This window comes from Chiloscyllium plagiosum, unplaced genomic scaffold (genome assembly GCF_037043375.1).
Source record: "Chiloscyllium plagiosum isolate Xiang-an unplaced genomic scaffold, Cpla_swu_hap1 HiC_scaffold_19, whole genome shotgun sequence".
Lineage (NCBI taxonomy): Eukaryota > Metazoa > Chordata > Chondrichthyes > Orectolobiformes > Hemiscylliidae > Chiloscyllium > Chiloscyllium plagiosum.
Genome location: NW_028270157.1, coordinates 24212160 through 24239460, shown reverse-complemented (window position 1 = coordinate 24239460; position 27301 = coordinate 24212160). Strand labels below are relative to the sequence as shown.

Sequence of the window (27301 nt, the reverse complement as noted above, 5' to 3'; positions counted from 1 at the left end):
CTCCCCTATCAGCATTCCGTAAAGACCACTCCCTCCGTGACTCCCTCGTCAGATCCACACCCCCCACCAACCCAACCTCCACTCCCGGCACCTTCCCCTGCAACCGCAGGAGGTGCAAGACTTGCGCCCACACCTCCCCCCTCACCTCCCTCCAAGGCCCCAAAGGAAACTTCCATATCCGCCACAGATTCACCTGCACCTCCACACACATCATCTATTGCATCCTCTGCACCCGATGTGGCCTCCTCTATATTGGGGAGACAGGCCGGCTACTTGCGGAGCGTTTCAGAGAACACCTCTGGGACACCCGGACCAACCAACCCAACCACCCTGTGGCTCAACACTTCAACTCCCCCTCCCACTCCACCAAGGATATGCAGGTCTTTGGACTCCTCCATTGCCAGACCACAACAACACGACGGTTGGAGGAAGAGCACCTCATCCTCCGCCTAGGAACCCTCCAACCACAAGGGATGAACTCAGATTTCACCAGTTTCCTCATTTCCCCTCCCCCTACCTTGTCTCAGTCAAATCCATCGAATTCAGCACCATCTTCCTAACCTGCAATCTTCTTCCTGACCTCTCCGCCCCCACCCCAGTCTGACCTATCACCCTCACCTTGACCTCTTTCCACCTATCACATTTCCGACGCCCCTCCCCCAAGTCCCTCCTCCCTACCTTTTATCTTAGCCTGCTGGACAAACTTTCCTCATTCCTGAAGAAGGGCTTATGCCCAAAACGTCGATTCTCCTGTTCCCTGGATGCTGCCTGATCTGCTGCGCTTCTCCAGCAACACATTTTCAGCTCTGATCTCCAGCATCTGCAGACCTCACTTTCTCCTTCTGGATGGTCTGTCTTGTGCAACCATGCTGACTCAAGAAACACTGAGTTTGATAATGAGAAATTTTGGAATAATCTGTACATTGTGAATCCAGAGGATGCAATAATGGGAGGAGGTCTGCTCCAGTCCTAGAAGAAGATGACCTGCGGAGATGACCTGCTGGAAAGTGGTAATTGAAACAACGAGTGCTGTTGGTCATACAATCTCTGGTGGTTTCATCACCAACACCCACTAGCAGCAGTGTGTATTGTCAACAAGATGCATTGCAGAAATTCACCAGTGATCCTTTGATAGCACCTTCCAAACATACAGCCACTTCAACCTGGAAGACAAGGGCAGTGAACATATGGGAACACCACACCCTGCAAGTTCCCCTCCAAGCCTTTCATATTCTGACTTGGAAATATATCACCATTCCTTCACTGTTGCTGGATCATAATCCTGGTGGAATTTCCTCCTTAAGAACATTGAGGGACAACTTACAGCATATGGACTGCAGTGGTTCAAGAAGGCAGCTCACCACCACCTTCTCAAGGGCAACTCGGGATGGGCAATAAATGCTGGCCAAACAGCAACACCCATGTCCCAAAAGTGAATAAAAAAATTAAACAATGGCTTGTTTTCTTCATTCCGAAACCTAATCAGTTGATATTTGCCTTTATTTTACAGACTTGCATTAATGTTAATATGCTCTTGCACAGTCCATTTAATCAGCTCTGTGCAGTTAAATCTTTTGTCTGATTTGCACCATTATTGAGTGGTAAGGTGTTAGCAAGCAGGGGGTGGAACAAGGGACAAGCAGCAAACAACATTCACAATCATGATGTCAGCAACACCAACTTGCTGCTTCAGTTCCAAAAGGAAATAATAGTCAAACTGGTGAATGAGACATACTGGTCCAATTTATCTTTTACACTTCAAAATGTAGTGTAATCAGCACATTCAGTTTCAAGTACTACTTTATTTTAATAGTTAGTTTTTCCCTCTGGTGGGTATGGTGGGAGCACAGTACTCACATTAGCATAACCAACATCCTGTTCCAAGGCAGTGTAGGTGCACATTGATTAGACCAGCAGTATCCATTTCCCATGTGTTGACTGAAGATGCAGTGATTTTTGGAATGTGCTTTGGAAGTGTAGGACTAATCAGAATTAAATCCACTGCGATTTTCACACAGTCACTATTTCTTTGGTATACGTTTCATATTCTAACTGGGCAATTTTTATACAAGCACCATAAAAAGCATCCTGTCAGGATACATCACAGCTTGCTATGCCAACTACTCCACCTAAGACCACAAGAAACTATGGAGAGTTGTGAATGCAGCCTAGTCCATCACAAAAGCTACCTTTCCATCCATTAACTCTGTCTACACTGTCCCACTGCTGTAGGAAAGCAACCAACATAATCAAAGATCTCTCCCACTTTGGTTGTACTCTCTTCCACCCTATTCCATTGGGCAAAATATACAAAAATTTGAAAACACGTACCAGCAGAGTGGTAAGAACAGCTTCTTCCCTGCTGTTATGAGACTTATGAATGGTCATGCACCCAAAGCCAATTTTTCCCGGCTCTGGTAATAACCTCTTGGAAGCCAGGGGTGGCACTGTGGTTCAGGGGGCGGCACGGTGGTTCGGGTGCGGCACAGCGGTTCAGTGGTTAGCACTGCTGCCTCACAGCACCAGGGTTCAATTCCTGCTTCAGGCAACTGTCTGTGTGGAGTTTGCACATTCTCCCGTATCTGCGTGGGTTTCCTCCAGGTGCTCCGGTTTCCTCCCACAATCCAAAGATATGCAGGTTAGGTGAATTGGCCATGCTAAATTGTCCATAGTGTTAGATGCATTAGTCAGGGGTCAATGTAGGGGAATGGGTCTGGGTGGGTTACTCTTCGGAGGATCGGTGTGGACTTGTTGGGCCAAAGGCCTGTTTCCACACTGTAGGGAATCTAATCTAATCTAATCTAATCTAATCTCATATATTAGAATTGATCTTTCTCTGCACCTTCTCTGTAGCTGTTATTCTCTCCTACACCTGTAAAGTATTATTTACAACACATATACAGTCTCTTTAATTGACTTAGCCCTGTAAAAAAAAACTTACGTGTTTGCACTATAAGCATCAATAGGAAGACTTTGAAAGCATTTAATTATTTGTAAAGCTGAGGAGATGATGTTGATATTATTTATTTAGTGATCTTGGACTGCACAGCCTGATGGGTACCTTGAAATACCAGACAACTGGGGAATTGCAAGCGTCACACCCATGCTAAAAAAATTGTAAGAATAAGACCCGCAATTAAAGGCTAGTCAGTTTAACTTCAGTGATGGTGAAGCTACTAGAAACAATTATTTGGGATAGAATGCCTAATCACATAGAAAAATGTCATTGATTAGGACAAGTTAAATGAATTTCTAATGGGGATATTATGTTAACAAATTGACTGGAATTTTTTGAATTAGTAACAGCAAGGGTGATGCTGTTGATGTGGTGAACACAGACTTCCAGAAGGTGCTCAATACAGTGACACACAACAGTGTTGCGTGAAAATTATAGTTCATAGAATAAAAGGGACACCAGTAATACTTATACAAAATTGACTGAGTGATAGGAAATAGAAAATAATGATTAATTGATATTTTTAGGGCCGGGGATGGTTTGTAGTAGAGTTCCTAGGCTTCATATAGGGACCCTTATGTTTCCTGATAGAAATAGTTTGATCTAAGTGTCTACATGTATGGGGAACTAAGTGTCTACGTGTATTTCAAAGATTGCAGATGATATGAAATTTGGAAGAATTATAAATTGTGAGGAGGACAATGCAGAACTTAAAAAAAAAGGCAAATTGATTGTGTAGGCAGTTGGTGGCAGATGATTTTCCATGTAGAGAAATGTGGCTGATGCATTTTGGAAGGAAGAACATGGACAGACGATACAAAATAAGGGATAGAATTCTAGCGTGGATGTAAGAGCAGAGGGATCTGGATGAATATACACACAGATCATTGAAGATGGCAGGACAGATGAAGAAAGCTGTTAATACAGCACAAGGTATATTGTACTTCATTCATAGGGACATGGAGTACAAAAGCAAAGAGATAATGGTGAACTTCTATAAGGTATTTGTTCGACCTCATCTGGAGTATTATCCAATCCTGTAGAGTTCTTTTGATATCCAGAATTTTCTCAACAATTTGGTCTCACTCTTCAGCTTTACAGGGACATGTTGACCCTCCATTTGCATTATTTCCCAGTCATAATGCTAATCTTGAGAGGAAGTGTGGGCACTTTGAGCCAAATGGCCTCCTTCAGTGCTGTAGTATGTCTGTGATTCTGCTTTTGTGGGTGGCAATAGCAGTGAGAGTTATATAAATACTAGGAGAAAATCATTTCAGCATTATATGGTAAATGTGGGAGAGCAAGACTGATTGGATGGCTTTTTTCAAAGAGCTAGCTCAGGATCAGTGGCCTGAGTTGTCTCCTTCTGCAGTGTATGATTTGATGATTTTATTACGCAACAAATTAATGGCCTATTTTTTGCATTGGCCTCATAGTGACTATATAGTATAGCTTTGTACAATAAGAGAGTCATATAGGAAATAGGAAAGTCACAGCTGTTTCTGCTGTATGCTGCAGAGAAAGAGGGTGCTGTTTCCATTACACATTACACATTACACATGTTCAGTCATAGACCAGTGTTTTCTTTTCTCTTGCTTGGTAAGTAAGAAACTATGTGGCTAATTATTTGCGAAACAGCATGTAGCTATATTTTGCTGTTGCAAACTATTTCAAAACAGATCTGAAAAGCAAAAGTACAATAAAACATTTTTAAGATCAAAACACTTGACAAACAGATCACTGTACAAAGTGCAGAACAGCTGACATTTTTCTTACAAAATTTCAGGATAAAAGACATCCATGGATACACAATAAATTATTGTGTCAGACAATACAAATTAAACTACAAATTCTAGACAGACAAGAAGTATTTTGTTACAAAACATAATTAAATAAGCCTCAGGGGCTTAATTCCATCTCCCCTCCCCAGTCCATATTTATTGGCATTAGCATTATTTGTTTAGTGCAACCCCACTTAATTGCATCATCTATGGTAAATATGTGAATTTTCATTGAGATACATAAGAGCACCTAATACAAATTATACCATCTCCTCTGGGTGTTCGTTTTAAAGAGTGTCCTTGGTTGAGCAGGTACAAAGTGCACCTAGATTTTTACTTCTCTATTGGTATAAACGTCCACTTAAAAATGAATTTATATCAGTATTTTTGTAGGAGTGAGAGGCTCTTTTGGGAAATACTGATTTTTACAATGAATGCCAGCTTTTTGTCTCCCGTCGTCTCTACTGTTTACAAGGGGCAGAGTGAGTTAAAAGATTGTGGGTTACTACTTCAAATAAAATTCTGTAACCGTGTTAATTGGTATTTTCCAAATCAATGCAGCTGGCTAGCAGTAGAAATGAAGTTGGAAATCCAGACCATAACTCAATAATAATTTTGTGCTGTTAGGAGGATTAATTCCTCCTGCATCAACAAGTACAAATTTGCACATACATCAATGGGAATTTCAGAACCTTGTTTGGCAAGTTTTGAAACAATTTGTTTTTATGGAATTTCTTACCAAACCTTGGCATTTGCAAACTTTAACTGGGATGATCCTGCACTATTTATTTTGCTCATCTCTTTGCACAATATCAAGGAATTTCCAGTGCTAAGTGTTTGGTTCATCACCAATGAGCTATAGCTCTTCAGAGAGTCATTAAACAAATTCATTCAGCTATTGCCAAGATTTTTTAAAATCATCAAATCTAATTGATTGCAATCTCTTTATGACCTCATGTTGTCTTTTCTGAAAACAGGTGCTCAACAAACTGTCCTATAGATTTTTTGCTTTCATAGAATCCCTACAGTGAAGAAAGAGGCCATTTGGTCCATTGAATCTGCACTGAACCTCTGAAGACTGTCCCACCCTATCCCCATAACATCACATTTATTATGGCTAATCCCCAGCCTATATCCATGGACACTACAGAGCACATTACCATGGCCAATGCAACTAACCTGCACACCTTTGGACTATGGGAGGAAATGGAGCACCTGGAGAAATCCCATGCAGACATAAGGAGAACATGCAAATGTCAGAAGGCTGGAATCAAACCTAAGTCCCTGGCACTGTGATGCAGCAGTACTAACCACTGTGCTACTGTGCCGCCATTTCAAAATGACCTCTTGGCATTAATAATCAATAGTTTCTGATTTAACCAATTTTTCTGAGCTTTTTTCAATCTTGGTATCCTGTATTCAGGATTTTGGAAGTTCAACATGATTTTAAAAAATTAAATATCTTAGTAAATAGATATCTTAATAACTAGATGAAGCTGTTTTTTTTTATATACACATCATCCAATCCAAGTGTCACAAGTCATGACTTTTTCATAGTTAATGAGTTTACAGGCCTCTGTAGTATATCCCCTCTGTAGCATATAATTTATTTAATTTCTAACACGTCAGATGCAACCAGAGAAGACAAACTTTGAATTGTGCAACATCTCAGCTCATTGTGTCAGTATTTTGAGGAATGACCCAATGATCCCATTCTTCTGCATTTTCCCTGTAGCCTCGTTGAATTTTCTCAGTAAAATATATAGCTGATTACCTTTTTGAGATTTACTAAACATAAGAACTAAGAGCAGGTGTAGGCCATTCAGCCCCTCGAGCTTACTCTGTCATTTAATATTGTCATCAGGAGATGGAGAAGTCGATGTTTTGGGTGTAACCCTTCTTCAGGACTTGCTGACTTCACCTCCTGATGCTGCCCGGCTTGCTGTGTTCTTCCAGCCTCCTGCCTGTCTATTTTAGATTCCAGCATCTGCAGTTTTTTGTCTCTAATTTAATATGGTCATGGCTGATCTCATCTCAGTCTATACTCCACTTTCCTGCCCACTCCCCATTACAATTCAACCATTAAGAATTAAAAATCTGTCCATCTAAAGGTACTTATTTCACCATTTAAATATAAAGACAAATATAACCTTTCAGAGAAAGGTGGGACACTAAAAACAGGAGCTCGATGTCAATCCTTGTGAAAACACTAAAACCCACTAAGGAAGTAGTGGCAAGACATTTAGAAAATCCAATTATAATCAGGCAGAGTCAACATGGTCACGTGAAAGAGAAATTCTATTTGACAAATTTATTAGAATTCTTTCAGGATATAAGAAGCTGTGTGTGTAAAGAAAAAGGTACAGTACATGTAGTGTATTTGGATTTCCAAAAGGCATTCAGTAAAGTGCAATATAAAAATGGACAACATATGAGTTGACAGTGTTGTGATGATATCCCAGCACACATAGACGATTGGTTAAATAATAGGAACAGTCAGGATAAAAGGTCAATTTTTAGGTTGTAAACTCTAAACTCGTGGTGTGTTGTGGGGTCATTGTTGGGATATCAACTATTTACAATCTATAGTCATATCTTTGATGAAGGACAGCTGTACTGCAACCAAATTTTCTGCGGATACAAAAATGGGTAGGAAATCAAGTTGCAAAGGTACAAAGAATCTACAAAGGGATATAGAGAACAATAGAGAGTGGACAAAATTTGCCAGATGGAGCTTAATGTGGATAAAGCAAGAAGAATAGAAAAACAGAACATTATTTAAATTGAAAGAGACTGGAGTTTATTATAGCACAGAGGGAGCTGGGTGTGTTCTTTTATATGAGTCAGAAAAAATAGCACAAGTGCATTTATAATTTCAACCCAACTTCCCTCAATATCCTAAACTTCTTTCACATCCAGGTCCTTGTGACGTATCAACTTTAATTACAGGTAATCTTTTTAATAGCTCCTCTTAATCTGTTTTCAGGAATTGAGTTTTTTAACTATGCCTTTGACTTTGATGTTGGCAGCATCTTCATCTTGGTGAAAATAGATTCAGCATCCTCATATAAAATCTGAATGTACCCTCTATCCTTAGGTGTATATTCTTTACTTTCATCTCAACCTTACTTCAGATTTTACCTACCTTTTCCTATTTATAAGGATATAAAAGATTTTTGAATTCCCTTTGTTGGCTGCCAGTCTCTTTTCATGCTCTCTATTTCTCTTTCATATCCTTCTGAAATTTACACTTGGTACTCATTTGTGTTATCACTCTGACATAAGATACACACATCTTTTATCTGTTCCATCTTACTCTTTACTTCTTTCATCATTAACCAAACTCTGGCTCAGTTTCTCTTCTCCAATGTGGGAATGTATCAAAACTTTTCTCAAATGATCCCTTTAAAAGCAGCCAATTGTTCAGGTACAATTTTGCCTGCCAATTGATGATTGCAATTTATCTCAGCTGGTCCATTCTTACTCCATTGAAGTTGGACCCCCATTAATTTATTCATTTTACTCCTGTTCAGTCTTTGTCCTTTTCCAAAGCTAACCTCTCCCTTATGGTACAATCTCAATTTACTAAATGATCCTCCATGGTTACTTGACCTATTTGACTCACCTCATTTCCCAGGATGAGATCCAGCAATATATCTTTCTCTTTGGATTGGAAACATACTGATGAAGAAAACTTTCCTGAATACACTTCAGAAACTCTAGACACCTTAGCAATGGGTTCCAATCATGCCTGCCTCTTTGTGGGGTATATGAAACCTTCTGAGTCCTAATCAGGGTCCCATTACACAACTCTTTCTCCAATACATCAATGCTGCTTCCTGCTTTTGTCCAAAATTGGAAAAAAAACCTTACTTCCAATTTCTAGCCTACTCTCACTTGGTCCATCTCTGACACTTCCATTCCTTGACTTGACTATTTCCACTTTTGGAGATAGACTGTCCATTAGTATCCACTACAAACTCATCAATTCCCATATTTACCTTGACTACACCTCCTCACATCTATTTTAAAACTCTCTCTCTCTCTTTCTCTCTCTCTCTCTCTCCTTCATAACATTAACAAACAAAACAAGAGAGTTCTACAAAAGAGTAATATTGGACTCGAAACATTAACTTTGTTTCTCTCTCCACAGATCCAGCCTGTACTGTTGAGCTTCCCAAGTACTTTGTTTTTATTTTAAAAACTCATCTCCCTCTGATTGTACACTCTCAATATCTCAATCCATATTTTGATCATTAAAGCCCCATTACAAATTTTTTAATTACACATTTTTAAAATTTTTTCCTTGAAATCTTTCTACCACTTAGTGCTGTATGGCATACACTTAGAAATGTTATTGTACCTCTAACTAAATAGAATTTGCTTGAAAGTTAGTTGTTCCATTTAAGAAAGTTGTACTATGTATGTACCAGAAGTATTTGGAGCATAAGAACTTCAGATATAGGAGCTGAAGTGGGCTATTCAGCCCATCAAGTACACATTACATGTTCAAGCCCCACATTGGTTGGGGGTATGTTTGTCAAGCTGGGAAGTTGATTTGCAGATATTTCATCCCCTGTCCAGGTGACATCTTCAGTGCTTCAGAGCCTCCTGTGAAACACTGCTGTACTGTCTCTTCGGGAATATGTTTGGTTCTGTTCTTGCTGCTCCCGGTTTCCGGTTCTGATTGTGCATTGTATTGGCCGGTATATTGGGTCTAGGTTTATGTGTTTGTTGATAGAGTCCGTGGATGATTGCCACGCTATAGAAATACTCTGTCTGTCCTATGTTTAGCTTGTTCTCTGGTCATTGTGTTGGCCCAGTGAATTTGTGGTGCTTGTCATCTGTATGTGTGGCTACTAGGGACACATTCCACATTCAACAACCAATTATAAGAACAGATCAATGGAACACCTATGGATGCACTCGTCTCTGGGCTCATAGCTGAAGCAGTGATGCAAAGATCAGAACAAACAGCTTTCCCACAAATCCACCCAAAACTCTGGATCAGATTTGTGAATGACAGTTTTGTAATTATTAAGAGAACAGAAAGCGAGAATACATACAAGATTATCAACACCATACTCACAGGGAACAGATTTATGAGAGAGGAGGAAACCAATAATCAACTTCCATTCCTGGATATGATGGTAGAAAGAACAGTGAACTGTGCATGCACCGCAAAAGTATACAAAAAGCCACATTCACTGACTAGATCCTGAACCACAACAGCAATCACTCAAACACACACAAGAGAAGTTGCATTAGGACCCTGATCAAAAGGGCTACAACACACTGCTGCACTCCGGACCTCTTAAGAGAAGAAAAAAATACACCTCTGCAAAGTCTTCACCAAGAACGAATATCTCCACAGCTTCTTCCACAGGTGCATAATAGACAAATAACATGACAAGGATATACCATGACTTAACTCAGTAGCCACATTAACTTACATAAAGACATCTTGGAAGTAACAGCCAGACTCTTCCAACCATGGATCCATGAGAGCCCATAAACCAACAGCCACGCTTAGATAGCTCACCAGGACAACAGACCCAATACCCATCATGTGCAAGACTAACATAATTTACAAAATTCCATTCAGAGGCGGCATGAAACTATATAGGACAAACAGGCAGACAACTAATAATCCGCATCCATGAACATCAACTAGCCACTAAACGCCACGACCAGTTGTCCCTACTAGCTACACATACTCATGACAGGGACCACAAATTCGACTGGGACAACACAACAATTATAGGACAAGCTAAACATAGGACATCCAGAGAATTTCTAGAAGCGTAGCACTCATCCACGGACTCCATCAACAAACACGAAGACCTAGGCCCAATATACTGGCCACTACAATGAACAAACAGAACCAGCAACCAGAAGCAACAGGAATGGAACCAAATAAATTCCAGAAGACACAGTACAGCAGCGCTTCACAGGAGGCTCCAAAGCACTAAAGATGTCACCTGGACAGGGGACTAAACATCTGCAAATCAACTTCCCAGCGAACATACCAACAACCATGGCAACTGGCACCTGAGTGACAAATCTTTATGCAGACCTTGATTAAGCCCTGCATTTAAAATGGTTCTTGATTTAGGACTCCTTTTAATTGTACACAGAGTGTCTTAGTTTCTTGTCACTGAATTGGAATTCATAATCTGCTCGCCTTATGGCTTGCCATGCAATGGAATGCATCAAGCCTCGGAGTTCTTGAATTTTCATAGTAACTGAGTTGTTATCATGATGAAACAATTAGAAAAATGTTGTCCTATATTTTAACCTCAGTTTTGAAATTGGCCTGTGGGATACTTTGTCAATAAAGTATTATAATTCATTCAAGACTACTAAGAACATATGCAGATCTGATAGTCATTCTTTAAATAACAGACATCCTGTTCTGCTTAAAAACAAAACTTCAGCAGCTGAAGAAAACTAACGTTTTGTTTCAATGGTTCAGTAAGTGTGCTCTTTTATTATGTGAATTATCATGATTAGTTTGCCATCTCATTTGTAAATATCTAAGAATAATCACAATAGCAATGCAAGCTGATAGGAAAAACAAATTAATAAAAGAAAAAGGCTTGAATTTACAAAGTAGGATACTAGCAGCAAAAGGTTTAATAATTCATCAGAAATTCCTCCCTCTGCTACTTTTGGACAGGCATGAAATTATTTATGAATACTGCCTAATTACCTTGGAGCACAAAATTCCTTTTTCTACCCTTTTCCATGAAAACTTATTCCTGGATGACAGTTCGAGTCTACTGCTTATTCTCATCCAATACAATTCATGTTTTTCTTATTTTAGAAGGTAAATTTCAAATCATTACATGATAAATTTTCATCAGCTGCCTTGATTTTGTTTTCAGATTTACAAAATCTCTTGTATCAATTTCCATGGGATAACATTGAATGGTCTAACTTGATGGCTGATTGGTCCAAATGCTGATACTCCTGATAATCAGCCATTCCTTTTGGCTTTCTGTTACTAATATCCGAATGCAGTGAATGTCAAATTCAACTTTGTGACCAATATCCTTAATCTCAATATTTCCATGTTGAAACTCGCCCAGTTTGACATAGCTAGAACACTGCTTTCCTTTCTTTGCTATTTGCACAGTTTGACCAACCTCTAGTGCTCCGTGATGCAAAATATCATTTTGTCTATCATCAGTTCCTGTTTGGATTTTCAGTTTGTCAATTTTAGTTGGTTTGTCCAGCACAATAAGAAAGTAATCTCCGGCTGAAGTAGATTTCCCCCAGAAGTACTCGTCTACATTGCTGTATGCTTTACGAGGATCGTAATGTTCAAACACATTCATGTTTGTGTAAAGCGTCGCAGGCGGATTGTCAGGAATATCAAAGGAATCTTCTTCAAAATCATCATCCTTAAGTTTGTTTTCTGTTCCTCTGAATGAGGAATAATATCCCATGTGCTGAAACAAAGAAGGCTTAAACCGTATGATATCCTTTTGGGCAAGTAGCCCTTGGAAATGAATTAGTAACCAGTCACATGGCATTTCCTGATAAAACATTAATAAAAATTGTGCCAGTCGAGGCAGGTCATGTGAATGGTAAAGTTTTCCAATATATCCCAATTTTGAAAACTCCAGTGTCACCCAATAGGAGCCTTTCCTTGAGGTAATGACTTTTTTAATAGCAGATAGGAAGTTTTTTGAGCAATGAATGTCATCTTCTAACATTACATAGTAGTCTGATAAATTGGCACAGAAATTAAGCAGAAATGCGTAATCTACATTTTGCTTTGATCGAAATTTCACCCGATCTTCTGGGTCATTGTAGTTTCTTTTGAGGCCATCTAAACTTGGGTAATACTCCTCAAGAGTATGAATAACCATCAATCGACCAGAAATGATGTGATGGCCAAATTTTCTGGAGACTTCTTGGACAATGTCTTCACACCATGAGAGATCAAAGTCTGCTAAGTGTACAATAACTACAATTTCATTCAGTTCTTCATAGCTGGATTGGTCAAAAATAGATTTAATTGTTTCTAGTAGGTAGTTTCCTCTTTTCCTTTTCACTGATGACAATCCTATTGTTAAATATTCTGCACAAATCATCAGAAAGGGGTTATCAGTAAAATCACATGTAACATTAATTGTTATATAAAGGTATATTTTTTGATTGATTCAAATTACATTTATTGAAAATCACTAGATACATAATGGAATCAAACTCACTTTTTCTAGGTATAGGAAAACCTGCAAGATAACGATAGGTGACATTTATTGCTCCTGACAGGTTAGTTAAATCTTTGAACGAATGGACATATTTTTCAGAGTTAAGCTGATGTGAAGTTATTTCTCTTGTCAGTCTTTGCTCTCCAGCCTGCATAATAAGAAAAATCATTGTAATTTCAGTGTAAGACATCATGCCAAACGTAAAATGTTATCGTATGTTTCCCACTGTAGTCAAAACTCTAGTATCTCATACAACCCATATGGTTTTCAGTTCCAAGACAACTTTCTAAGCTCTGTCTTACTGAAAATATACCAGAATATTTTGAGTTTTGCCAAATACAACCCAGGTTTTTAACTGTGGAGTGTGTCTGAACACTTAACATTCATGCATTAATGTTGGATATGGCATCAACTGATGGATTTCAGCACAGGAATAGGACTGAGGTCTGAACTGTCATCAGGTTGTGGGCTTTGTGGGTGGAGTGCACCCACAATGTGAATCTACTAATTGCCACTTAGAATTTGACTGCTCTGCAGTTTTGTACGAAAACAGGAAACTATTGTTAGCTTACCAATTCAGGGAGTGAAGAGAAGGCAACTCTCAGCTTTTATAAGCCAGTTAAAAGATAGAGCGATATAGTGAACTATGCAGGTTAGCAACATTAACATTATGTCCTACAGATTGCCAATTTTTTTAAGCTCCAGTTTGAATTAAAATTATCCATCAAGTCCCTTTTGAAATTATTTCTTTCCTGATGAAGAGCTTATAGAGTCATAGAGATGTACAGCATGGAAACAGACCCTTCGGTCCAACCTGTTCATACCGACCAGATATCCCAACCTGATCTAGTCCCACCTGCCAGCACCCGGTCCATATCACTCCAAACCCTTCCTAGTCATATACCCATCCAAATGCCTTTTAAATGTTGCAATTGTACCAGCCTCCACCACTTCCTCTGGCAGCTCATTCCGTACACGTACCACTCTCTGCATGAAAAAGTTGCCCCTTAGGTCCTTTTTATATCTTTCCCCTCTCACCCTAAACCTATGCCCTCTAGTTCTGGACTCCCCATACCAGGGAAATGACTTTGCCTATTTATCCTATCCATGCCCCTCAATAATTTTGTAAACCTCTATAAGGTCACCCCTCAGCCACCGACGCTCCAGGGAAAACAGCCCTCGCCTATTCAGCCTCGCCCGAAACATTGATTCTCCTGCTACTCGGATGCTGCCTGACCTGCTATACTTTTCTAGCACCACACTCTAGACCTTTTGAAATTATGCCTACTCAAAATTACTGAGAAGTATTTATCCAATAGAACTAGCACACTAGCTTTATAGAATTAAAATATTTGTTTGACTTATTCAACATTACAATGATCAAATGTTAAACATTGCCCTCACCATTTATATTTCTTACCATTACGTATCTGTCCTCTTCCATATATAGATTCAAGCAAAGGAGACAAATCGCAAGGAGGGCCAACGCTGGAATCGTTGAGCGCTTCCGAAAGCATCTCATTTTCTCTGCACATTTCCAATATAGTCTCATGATAATCCTAACTTTGAAGTTTCCTGCAAAAGTCAAAAGAATCATTTTAAAAAATCTTTATCTGCTCTATAACGTATTTATATACACACCATTTTATTAATATTATTTTAATGTTGCATTTGTTAATTTGCTACATTTAATAAGTCGCTTAATTTTTGATAATTTCTGGGAAACATTTTGAAACAAGTAATGCGGACCTTTGACATTAAAGCAGCGAATAAACTTTAGTATATTTTTTAAAAAGAAATTTTCACGATATGTTCACAGCTTTCACTTTTTTTAATAAACAAGTAAACACCATCTCTGTTCTGTCCATTTGCAGTTAGCAACCAATTTTTAATAAATTAATTTTGACAAATTAAGTCTCTAATTTGTATCTCTTATTATTTCAATCTGAAGAACCGGAGAATATGTCGTATGCTGAATAGATCAATTAAATCTATTGTAATTATGTATTAATCAAAGGTGCATACCTGGATAGTTGAATTGGTGGGAAAAAAAAGTAAAAAAGCCTTTGAGAAAAAGTGTACTGATGTTACTGCTCTCTCCCCTTTTCTGCTTCTCTGGCCTAAATAATATCCACTTGATGTCCAAATTTCTCAAAGCAGAATTGTCATTCCATTATCCTTGATGTACTTGAGATGGAGAGTGAGTCTGAGGCCAGCATGTTATATTTACTATAAAAGTTCCAGTTGTAAACACATGGATCATAAAGATGAAGAACTGCTTGTTATGTTATACACAGGAATTTGTTTGTACATCTACCTACCTATCCTTCATGCAGTACATAAGTAATAATTCTGTAGTAACTCATATAAACATACAGCTGCAATACTTCAGAGATTGCTACAGGCTTCCTTCCAAATTTTTAGTTGAAGCTGACATTGTTCTCATTGTAACAATGAGGCTCACTATTACTATCACGTAAATTGGAAATCAACTTCTAGTACCTATACATGAACACAGGCTGGATTTTACTGGTAGCTGGGGGAGGGAGGCAGGAAATACTACAAGTGCATTCTGGAATGCACCCACCCTATGAGTGGCTTTGCCCAAGTCTTTTGTCTTTTCGCACAGAGGTTTGATTCGCAATACATTTGGCAGTTGAGCTCGTGACGGATGACAGGGGTGTCTGTTAGAAAACCACCTTAGTTCTCCAACACAGCATCCCAGCTCCCAACATCTTTTTAAATGTTCCCCAAGCCACATCCTTCACCATTTCCTACTCACTTCTGATACTTCATGTCTCCTCTCAGGTTACCCATTGTACCCCATGCTCCCCTGTATCTCACCCACCACCAAACCATGCCATGATTCCCTCAAAGCTCTGCACTACAGCTGGTCTTCTCCCTCCCTGCAATGCATCTCATTGCTACTTACCTTTCAGTCATGATGTACAGTGCTCAAGAGCTATGAAGTGGCAATGGGAATTATTTTAAAATGATTGGGATCCAAAAACAGTCTAATAAAACTCAATTCAAATATACTTTGATATTAATGGGGAACAACTACATTAGTTTACAGCAAAAACATTCTTTTAGTTCCCATTAAATTTTAAATTTGAATTAGAAGTCTAGCATGAGCTGTCAAAGGAAGCCGATGTATTATCTCTGCCTCTTAATATTTGTTGTAACTTAGCCTCACCATTCAGGGTAAAGTTTACTATTACTATTATGCAATAAACCACATCTTCTTGACAAATGAAATAGCTCAGTTGGGAGAGCATTAGACTGAAGATATAAAGATCCCCGATTCAATCCCGGGTTTCGGCAGACACAGCCTTGCTTGAGTGCTCCCTCCTTTGTATACAGGGTGGCACAGTGGCTCAGTGGTTAGCACTGTTGCCTCACAGCACCAGGATCCCAGGTTTGACTCCAGCCTTGGTCGACTATCTGTGTGGAGTTTGCACATTCTCCCCATGTCTGCATGGGTTTCCTTTGGGTGCTCCGGTTTCTTCCTACAGTCCAAAGATGTGCAGGCCAGGTGAATTGGCTATGTTAAATTGCCCATAGTGTTAAGTGCATTAGTTAGAGGGGAATAGGTCTGGGTGGGTTACTCTTTGGAGGGTCAGTGTGGACTGGTTGGGCCAAAGGGGCTGTTTCCACACTGTGGGGAATCTAATCTAATAAAAAAAACTTTTTGGATCACCCTCTAGCACTGTTAACCGAACAGACCTTTAAATTCACAGAAAGGAAATGTGATCACAGCAACCTACCCCAACCATAAGCTACCAATGACTGGTTCTACAATAAACAACCTGGGATCAGCAGAGGGATGAATGTATAAATACCTCAAGATAATAATAGTGGAAAATAATCTATTCAACTGAAGAGAAAGAAGCTTTCAGAAAAGTAGTGAGTTGACAAATTTAAGATCATTCCTACTTTACAAAGACACAGATAAACAGTGAAGTGCTAAAAGTGTGCAAACAGAAAAGCAAGCATCAGCTCACCCCAGAGCTGATGAGAAGCACAAAAAAAATGGTGTGGGTTCAGAAGAGATAAAAAGTTATCACAAAATCAGGGCAGGACTTAAACACTTAATGTTAAGGTCCTCAGTGAACAAAGAGGCAATAGTTCATCGTTCCTTAAATGTGGAGCCACAGGTAGGCAGGATCGTGAAGTAGGCATTTGGTACACTTGCCTTTATTGGTCAGTGCATTAAGTATAGGAGTTGGGAAATCATGTTGCAGATGTATAGGACATTGGTTAGGCCACTTTTGGAATACTGTGTTCAATTCTGGTCTCCCTATAGTAGGAAGCATGATGTGAAACTTGAAAGGGTTCAGCAAAGATTTAACAGGATGTTGCCAGTGTTGGAGGTTTTGAGGCTGAATGGGCTGGGACTATTTTGCATGGAGCATTGGATTTTGAGGAGTGACCTTATAGGAAATATATAAAATCATGAGAGGCATGAATAGGATGAATAGTCAATGTCCTTTCCTCAGTTTAGGGGAGTCCAAAGATATAAGGTGAGAGGAGAAAGAGACCTAAGGGTCAACTTTTTCATGCAGACGGTGGTGCATGTATGGAATGAACTGCCAGAGGAAGTAATAGAAATTTGTACAATTACATTTAAAATGCATCTGGATGCGTACATGAATAGGAAGGATTAATTTAGGCTATCTGGTGGGCATGGATGAGTGGGAGTGAGGATCTGTTTCCATGCTGTACATCTGTATGACAATTGGGAAATTTCAGACGCCTTTCAAAAGAATGATCTTTGGAAGCAGTCCAGAGCTATGTTAAAAAGTGACGTTATGATGGAGTACTTACCATTCAAAATGAATATCACTGCCATTGTAAGCAGGGTCTATGATATCCTGCTATAGTAGACAGAGCAAAGGCCAGGATATTAACTTATGTCAAGTCTACAGCATTTCATAGAACATAGAATATAGAAAAGTACATCACAGAACAGGCCCTTTGGCCCACGATGTTATGCCGAGGTTTAATCTTAATGTAAAATATAATAATAACCTACGCACCCCTCAACGCACTGCTCTCAATGTGCATGCCCAGCAATCGCTTATGACCCTGTTTCCACCACAACTGCTGTCAACTCTCTGCGTAAATAACCTCTGACGACTCCTCTATACCTTTCTCCTAATATCTTTAAACTATACCCCTCACGTACTGGTCAATCCTGCCCTGGGGAAAAGCCTTTGGCTGTTGACTCTATCTATTCCTCTCATTATCTTGTATACCTCGATCAGGTCTCCTCTCTTCCTCCTTCTCTCCAGAGAGAAAAGTCCGAGCTTATTCAACCTATCTTCATTAGTCAAACCCTCCAGTCCTGGCAGCATCCTGGTAAACCTTCTTTGCACCCTCTCCAAAGCCTCTGCATCTTTCCTATAGTAGGGTGACCAGAACTGGACACAATATTCCAAGTGTGGTTTCACCAGGGACTTGTAGAGCTGTAGCAAAACCTCGCTGCTCTTAAAGTCGATCCCCCTGTTAATGAAAGCCAAAACACCATATGCTTTCTTAACAACCCTTTTCACTTGGGGGCAACTTTGAGGGATTTATGTACTTGCACACCAGATCCCTCTGTTCCTCCATAGTGCCATGCATTCAAGTTCGACCTTCCAAAATGCATCACTTTGCATTTATCCATGTTGAACTCCATCTGCCATTTCTCAGCCTAGCTCTGCATCCTGTCTATGTTGCACTGCAGCCTGCAGTAGCCCTTGATACTCTGGACGGCACCTCAAACCTTTGTGTCATCTGCAAATTTACTAGCCCACCCCTCAACCTCCTCATCCAAGTCATTTATAAAGATCACAAAGAGTAGAGGCCTAAGAACAGAGCCCTGCGGGACCCTACTCAACACTGACCTCCAGGCAGAATACTTTCCATCTATAACCACTCTCTGCCTTATGTCAGCAACCAATTCTGAATCCAGAAAGCCAAATCCCCCTGTATCCCATACTTCCTGACATTATGAATGAGCCTACCAAGGGTAACCTTCTCAAGTGCCTTGCTGAAGTCCATATACAGCATATCCACTGCTAGATCTTCATTGACTTGTCTTGTCACCTCCTCAAAGAACTCAATAAAATTTGTGAGGCATGACCAGCTGCTCACAAGTCTGACTGCCTTTAATCATGCTATGCTCTGCCAAGTAGTCATAAATCCTATCCCTCAGAATTCTTTCCAAACCTCCAAGCACAAGTTCCCTCCGCAATATCTTATCGGTCCTACCTTCTCCCTGATCATTCTCTTATTCCTTACGTATGAGTAAAATGCCTTTGGGTTCTCCCTAATCCTTCTTGCCAAGCCTTTTTTGTGCCCCCTCCTGGCTCTCCTTAGTCCATTTTGAACTTCTTTTTAGCAAGCCTGTAATCCTCTAAAGCTGTGCTAGATCCTTGCTTCCTCCACCTTCTTCCTTCTTACTTTTGACGAGAAGATCCTCTGTTCTCATCATTCAAGGTTCCTTAATCTTACTCCTTCTTACCTGTCTCAGAGGAACAAATTTGTGCATCACTTGCAACAACTGCTCCTTAAATATTCTCCACAAGTATGCTGTGCCCTTTATGTGGAACAATTGCTCCCAGTCTATACTTCCCAACTCCTGTTTGATAGCATCATAATTTGCTTTTCCCCAATTATATACCTTTGCTCAGTAACTGCTCCTTTCCCTCTCCAAGGCAGTTGGAGGAAGTTGTGATCACTGTCACCAAAGTGATCTAACACCTGTCCTGGCTCATTGCCGAGCACCAAATCCAAAATGGTCTCTCCCCTCGTCGGTCTGTTTACATACTGAGTAAGGAAACCCTCCTGAACACACCTGACAAAAACAATTCCATCCAAACCATCTGCACTTAGGAGGTTCCAGTTGATATTGGGAAAGTTGAAATCACCCATAACAACAACCCTACTACATCTGCATTTTTCTAGAATCTGCCCACCTTCAATCTCTCTACTGCTATTAGGTAGGTCTGTCGAAAACCCCCAATGTGGTGGCTGTTCCCTTGTTGTTCCTAACTTCCACCCATACTGATTCAGTAGACAAACCTTCCTCAACAACCTTCATTTCTGTAGCTGTGATGCACTTTCTGATTAGCAATGCAAAACCCCCTCCTCTTTACCCACCCTCCCTGTTCTTTTTAAATGTTCTAAACCCTGGAACATCAAGCAATCATTCCTGCCCCTGTGAAACCCACGTCACTGTTATGGTCACAACATCATAGCCCCAAGTACTGATCCATGCTCTAAGCTCATGACTCTTATTTCTGGCAGTCCTTGCATTAAAGCAGACACACTTTAACTGATCACTTTGTTTCATCGCATTAGAAACCTTCCCGATAGATTCACTACATCCTGTCACTTCTCCATCTGCAGATGTCTCCCTCTCAGATATGTAGCTCTGATTCCCACCACCCCCGCCAAACTAGTTTAAACCCGAATCACACAAGTAAATCTCCCACCCAGGACATTTGTGCCCCTCCAGTTCATGTGCAACCCGTCCTTCATGTACAGGTCCCACCTTCCCCAGAAGGTATCCCAATGGTCTAGGTGCCTGAAGCCCTCCCTCCTGTACCAGCCTCGCAGCCACGTGTTAAACTGCATTCGCTGACTGTTCCTCATCTCACTATCTCGTGGCACCAGTAACAAACCTGAGAGTCACAATCATTTAAAGCAAAAAAGGGGAACTTTAGTTGATTTTAGAGTGTAGTTGAAGATGATAACTAGAAGAATTAAGATTATGATGAGACTGGGATATTCACAATTTAAAACATGATTTTGGGGAATCCAAGTTGGTAGCAGTTTAAAAGGATCGTGTTGCAGAGCTCCTCACCACATTGCGAGCGGGATGAAGTCCTAACCTACCCTACCTGGATCACCGTGATATCCTGGGACTCAGGAAAGGTCATGGAGTCCCAGCAGACTGTTAAAGAACAACTTCCCTTAGTTTTCGCCATTTAGAAATGCCGAAGAAGGGAGCAGGTTTGTCCAAGGTCGGGCCCGCAGCCTAGCCTGCAGGATCCTTGGACTCCATTTCCTACCAGGTCCGAGTAAAGAGGCTTGCAAAATCTCATGAGATGTTAGGCAAGCAGATAGAGGAGAAGCTGGCTCCGATTTCTATCATGCTGCAGAGGCATGAACAGCAGCTGGGAGACCTTGACAATAGAACGGATGAGATAGACCACAGAGTCACAGTGGTGGAAGCTGATACCAATTCCTCCAATGATAGGATCCAGGCCCTCGGGACGCAGGTCTGTAATTTGCTTGATCAAGTTGATGACGTCAAGAACAGGGGCAGGAGAAAAAATATTCGGATTGTCTGTCTGCCAGAGGGTAAGGAAGGTGAGCGACAAGTGGAATTTATTGAGGACTTATTGCTGAAATTCCTTAACTTGGAACTTGGAATGGGAAGCTTGAAGATTGAGAGGGCTCACTGGGTTGTGGCCCAGAAGTCAGGTCTGGGTCAATGTCCTCGTCCTCTCTTGGTGCGGTTTCATCACTCCAGAGATAAGGACAGAATCAAGGAAGCTTCCAGAATCCAGCAGAAGGATCTAAAAGCTCTAGTTTATGAGGGGTCTAATATCATGTTCTTCCAGGACTTCTCAGTGGCAGTGATCCAGAAAAGAAAATCCATGATGGCATCAAGAAAAGAATGAGGGAGCTTGGGATGCAATATTCTCTGAGGTATCCGGCGGTGCTTCGGAACACCTTAGATGGATCTGTACATCTCTTTTACGTGTCGAAGAAGGCGAGAGACTTTGTGGACAAATTAACTTAATCTGAGCATTATGTAAAAATAGTAGTGTTGTTTCGGTATGTCTCTACTTTTCTTTAAAACAAAGAGGAAGTCTGTTTGGGGCTTTCTTTTCCTTTTTTTATTGGTAATAATCTCATCTAAACTATGCTCGGGGTGGCTGGGATGTTTGCTTTCAGTTTCTAAGTTAAGTTATACCAAAGGATGGGTGGGTTTTTTTTTCAAAATTTCTTTATTCACGTTGTTATTCCATGGTGTATTTTCTTTCTTTGCTGCTTGTGTTTGTGGTGTAGCTCTAGCTAGGGGGGAGAAAATGGTTGGGATGGCTAGATGCCTACTTACGGGCAGGTTATGCCCGGTTCAGGTACTTAGTGCCCTGGCAGCTGTATTGGCAGCGGAATGGGAAATTGGGATTTGGGATGGGTAGTTGCCCCCTTTGGGCAGTGGGTGAGTTCCCCTATTCAGCACCATTGGCCCTTTATATGTTGGTTTGTTTTTTGGTTTTATTCTATATAACCTTTGATAGCTTTATAGATTTGTTAACTGTAGTAGTTTTAGTTTATGTAGTTTTTACATTCAATGGATCTTGCAACACTAAGGCTCAGCGATTTGTAATTTGTGTTCCTCCTTTCTGGAATCTAAATGTTACTGCAGAAGGTAATGGTGAATGACTTGATTAAATGGTGTACCTGGAACATCAAGGGAAGTCATTCACTAATTAAGAGGAAAAATGTATTTTCGATCTTAGGAAGGAAAAGGTGGATATTGTTTTATTACACAGTTGGATGATAGGGAGCATTTGAACCTACAGCAAAATGGCTTTGATTGGGTTTACCTTTCATCTTTTAATACCAGAAGTAGAGGAGTGGCTATATCGGTTAGGAGGAATCTCCCATTTAAGAGTGTATTAAAGGCAGACATGGAAGGTTTGTAACCCTGAAAGCCCTGATAGATGAGGAAGAATATGATGTTTTAAATGTTTATTGCCCTCCGGCCTATCCCCTCAAGTTTCTGGTAGATGCATTTGCTGAACTGATCAGTCTCGAGTCTCAGCATATTATCATAGGGGGACATTTTAATTGTCTTATGGATCCCATAGTAGACAGGTTGCCCAAAGGCCCCCCAATACCCTCTGTACAAACTAGACAATTAGTGGATCTGTGTATGGAGTTAGGGTTGGTGGACGTCTGAAGGCGTCTTCACCTTACAGGTGGGGATTTTATGTTTTTTTCCATTCCACACGAATGTCACACAAGGATTGATTTTTTCTGACCCCCATGGCAACCATGGACTTGGTGGCATCTTGTAAAATTGGCAATATTACCATCTCAATCATGCTCCAGTGTATCTGTAGATTAAGGGATGTTACAGTGGGTTCGAGGTACTGGCGAATGGATTCCTTTATCCTTAAGGATAATAAGTTTGTGGAGTATTTCGCCAAGGAATTTAGGGCGTTCCTCGACATTAACTCAGGCTCGGTTAGTAGCCCATCCATCCTTTGGGAAACGGCCAAAGCATATGCCAGGGGGTTAGTTATTTCCTGCTCTGCCAGTAGGAAGCAACAGAAGGGCAAGCAGCAATGTTTCCTCGAAGGCAGCCGAGAAGGATTTCCTTTGACAGGCCCTCATTGGCCAAGCTACAGATTACGGCACTGCAGTCTGCATTGAATTCTGTGCTCAAGCAGACAGAAAAGAAGGAGCTTACTTTTGCAAAACAAAGGTTATATAGGCATGGTGACAATCCGGGCAAGTACCTGGCATATCTTGCCAGAAAAAGAGTGCCCCTCAAGCCAATACATCAATTAGGGAAGATGTTGGGGACCTAACATGTGATTCTAAAAAGATTAATGTGACATTTCAGAGATATTACTCTGAATTATACCAATCTGAGGGTTGTGTGGAAGGGCAGGCCAAGATGGAGTCCTTTTTCAAGGATCTGGAACTTTCAGGTGTGATCCCCGAACAATAGTCTTTTCTCAATGCCCCCTTATCAGAGCAAGAGGTGCAGGAGGCTATGAATCAGCTTTAGAGTGGAAAGGTGGCCAGTCCTGACAGACTTCCCAGCGACTACTATAAGGAATTTCTCAGCATATTGTCAGGCCTAATGCTCAACATGTTCAATGACTCAGTCATAGTCATCTCCCGCCATCTCTAAGAGAGGCCAATATTTTGCTTATTCTTAAAAAAGGGAAGGTCCTGGAGGACTGTGCTTCTTGCAGGCCCATTTCACTCTTAAAAGTTGACTTTAAAATCCTCTCTAAGACTGTTGCGTTAAGGCTGGAGACTGTGTTACCTTCTATTGTTAAAGAGGACCAGATGGTTTTCATAAAGGGCTGCAGATCCTCTAATAATGTTAGGAGGCTGCATAATATAATTCAAGCATGTCAACAACAGTCAATACAGGGATTGGTAATTTCTCTAGATGCAGTGAGGGCATTTGACCGAGTTTAGTGGCCTTACCTTGTGGGTGGCACGGTGGCACAGTGGTTAGCACTGCTGCCTCACAGTGCCAGAGACCCGGGTTCAATTCCCGACTCAGGCGACTGACTGTGTGGAGTTTGCATATTCTCCCCGTGTCTGCGTGGGTTTCCTTCGGGTGCTCCGGTTTCCTCCCACAGTCCAAAAAATGTGCAGGTCAGGTGAATTGGCCATGCTAAATTGCCCGTAGTGTTAGGTAAAAAGGGGTAAATGTAGGGTAATGGGTGGGTTGCGCTTCGGCGGGTCGGTGTGGGCTTGTTGGGCCGAAGTGCCTGTTTCCACACTGTAAGTAATCTAATCTAAAAAAAAATCTAATCTACCTTTTTTATACTCTAGAGCGGTTTGGCTTGGGCGAAGCCTTTATAAGATGGGCAAAGGTTCTCTACAGTGACCCTCTTGCTGCGGTCATCACCAATGGGGTGTGATCAAGCAATTTTAGTATTTTTAGGGGCAACCGACAGGGCTATCTCCTTTCGGTATTGCTTTTTACATTGGTGATTGAACCATTGGCGGAGGGATCCCAATATATCAGCTCAGAAATGGGGTTAAAATTACATATGATTTCATTGTACACGGATGATGTCCTCATTTTTTGTCAAATCCAGTAGTTTCGGTGCCTTGCCTGATACAATGCATCAGCTCGTTTGACACCTTTACGAGGTACAAGATTAATTTTGCATGAATCAGGACATACAGAACCTGCTAAAAACCAGGCGTGAGGCCTTCAGATCAGGAGACCCACTCAAATGTAAGGAATCCAAGTATGACCTTCACAGAGCCATTAAGACAGCCAAGGGCCAATACCGATCCAAACTAGAGACCCAGACAGACAGCCAGTGACTATGGCAAGGACTGAATGACATCACAGGTTTGAAAAAGAGACAGTGCAAGATAGCAGACGATGACATATCCCTCCCAGATCATTTCAATGCCTTCTAGCTCGCTTTGAAGAGAATTTCAATGGAAAGTCAACACCTATTCTAACAAGTCTTGATGAACCTGTCCCAACAGCCTCTACATCAGAGGTCAGATCAGTTTTCCTTCATGTGAATCCAAGGAAAGTAATGGCACCAGATGGAGCACCAGACCGTGCACTCAGAACATGTGCATATCAATTAGCAGAGGTCTTCTCTTCAACCTCTCCCTGCAGCAGGCCACTGTCCCTGCCTGTTTCAAGAGGGCCAACATCATCCCTGTGCCTAAGAAGGCTCATGCAGCATGTCTCAATGACTACCGCCCAGTGGCCCTAACTTTAGTGGTCATGAAATGTTTTGAAAGGCTGTCATGGCATTAATCAACTCCAGCCTCCCCACTACTCTTGACCAAGTCCAATTTGTGTATCGGACCAACAGATCCATGTCAGATGCCATATCACTTGCCCATCACTCCTCCCTAGAACATCTTGACACCAAGAGCAGCCATGTAAGAATCCTACTCATTGACTACAGTTCAGCCTTAAACATTATTATCCCCTCGAGGCTGATTACTAAACTTAGCGATCTTGGACTAAGCCCCACTCTCTGCAATTGGATCCTCAGTTTCCTGACCAACAGGCCACAATCAGTGAAGATTGGGGACAATATTTCATCCTCACTAACACTCAACACAGGAGCCATCCAGGGGTGCGTACTCAGCCCCCTACTGTACTCACTGTATACCCATGACTACATCACCAAATACCAGACTAATGCCATTTACAAGTTCGCTGATGACACCACCATAATTAGTTGAATCTTAGATGGTGACAAAGCAGACTACAGAGGGGAGGTGGAAGACTAGCAAAAAAGATGCTCTGAGAACAACTTAACTCATTACTGACTTTTGGTGGGATGTTACTCATGCCTCCTTACACATTAACAGCACAGAGGTGGAACGAGTGGAGAGTGTCAGGCACCTGGGAGTGGTCATCCACAACAAGCTTTCTTGGACTCTTCATATGGACGCACTGGTTACAAAGGTCCAACAATGCCTCTTCTTCCTCAGGCAGCTGAGGAAATTTGGCATGACAGTGAATACCCTTGCCAACATTTATATGTGTGCCATTGAGAGCATTCTGTCTGGATGTATCACTACCTGGCAACTGTACCATTCAAGATCGGAGACGGTTAGAGAGTGGTGAACTCGACCTGGACAATCACAAAGGCCAACTTCCCAGCTATATAACCAATCTACTAGGCCCACTGTCAAGGAAAGGCCGCCAGCATTCTCAAAGATCCATCCCACCCTGGCAATGCTTTTCTACAAACTCCTCCATCGGGGAGAAGGTACAGAAGCCTGAACACACACACCAGACAGTTTCATAACTTTTTCTAACCTACTGTTGTTAGAATACTAAATGGACTCACAAACTCTTAACATGCACCTGTACCTGTGTTTTTGGTTTTGCCGCTGTTTACCTATTATTTACTTATCTATGCCACTTAGCTCTGTGATCTGCCTGTATTGCTCGGAAGATAAAACTTTTCACTGTGACTCGGTACACGTGGCAATAAATTCAATTCGATTCAATTCAATTCAATTCAATTCAATTCAATGCATATGGGTAGTTTTTTTTTTGTAAATGTATTTATTAGCAAATTTTTTTAACTTTACAAACATATAAAATTTTTGAAAAAAATCAATAACAAATATCAGTATAATAAAAAGAAAAAAAACCCACAAATTACAATACAACTACTATCTACTAACTGCTCACCTACCCTATAATACAAAGCAAACTCTAACACTGTTCAAGGCAACACCAAAAAACAGAAAAGCAAAAAAACCCAAAAACCCCACAAATTACAGAACAGCTATGCTCGGCGCAAAGCTCCCAAACAAAGGAACGGGAACATTGTACATATACCCGTATTAACTCGGGAGACCCCCTCCAGGGCCCAGGGCTTGACCAATCTAATCATCCTGGTTAACAAACACCCTAGTTAAGATAACTGACAAATCTATATCCAAATAACTCAAGTAGGGCTGCCATGTCTTATAAAAATTGTCTGTTGTGTGGTGCACCATGTTTGTAAAAATGTGCAAGGGAATGTGCTCCATAATTAATTTCTGCCATCCCAGCAAGCCCGGCAGGTTCTCAGACACCCAATTCA

General features: G+C 40.9%; 1 protein-coding gene across 5 annotated transcripts in view; it reads right to left on the bottom strand.

The window, feature by feature from the left end:
• Positions 1 to 4651: 4651 nt before the first annotated feature.
• Positions 4652 to 27301, bottom strand: part of mgat4c (mgat4 family member C) — a 438829-nt gene continuing 416179 nt past the window's right edge. For all 5 annotated transcript variants that reach the window (XM_043709709.2, XM_043709712.2, XM_043709714.2 and 2 more), the window contains 3 exons: positions 14380 to 14534; positions 12960 to 13107; positions 4652 to 12826 (listed from right to left, as the gene is read on the bottom strand). In XM_043709709.2, the coding sequence (XP_043565644.2) occupies positions 11673 to 12826; positions 12960 to 13107; positions 14380 to 14511 (1434 nt within the window). In that variant the 5' untranslated portion in view covers positions 14512 to 14534 and the 3' untranslated portion in view covers positions 4652 to 11672. The remainder of the gene's footprint in view (positions 12827 to 12959; positions 13108 to 14379; positions 14535 to 27301) is intronic.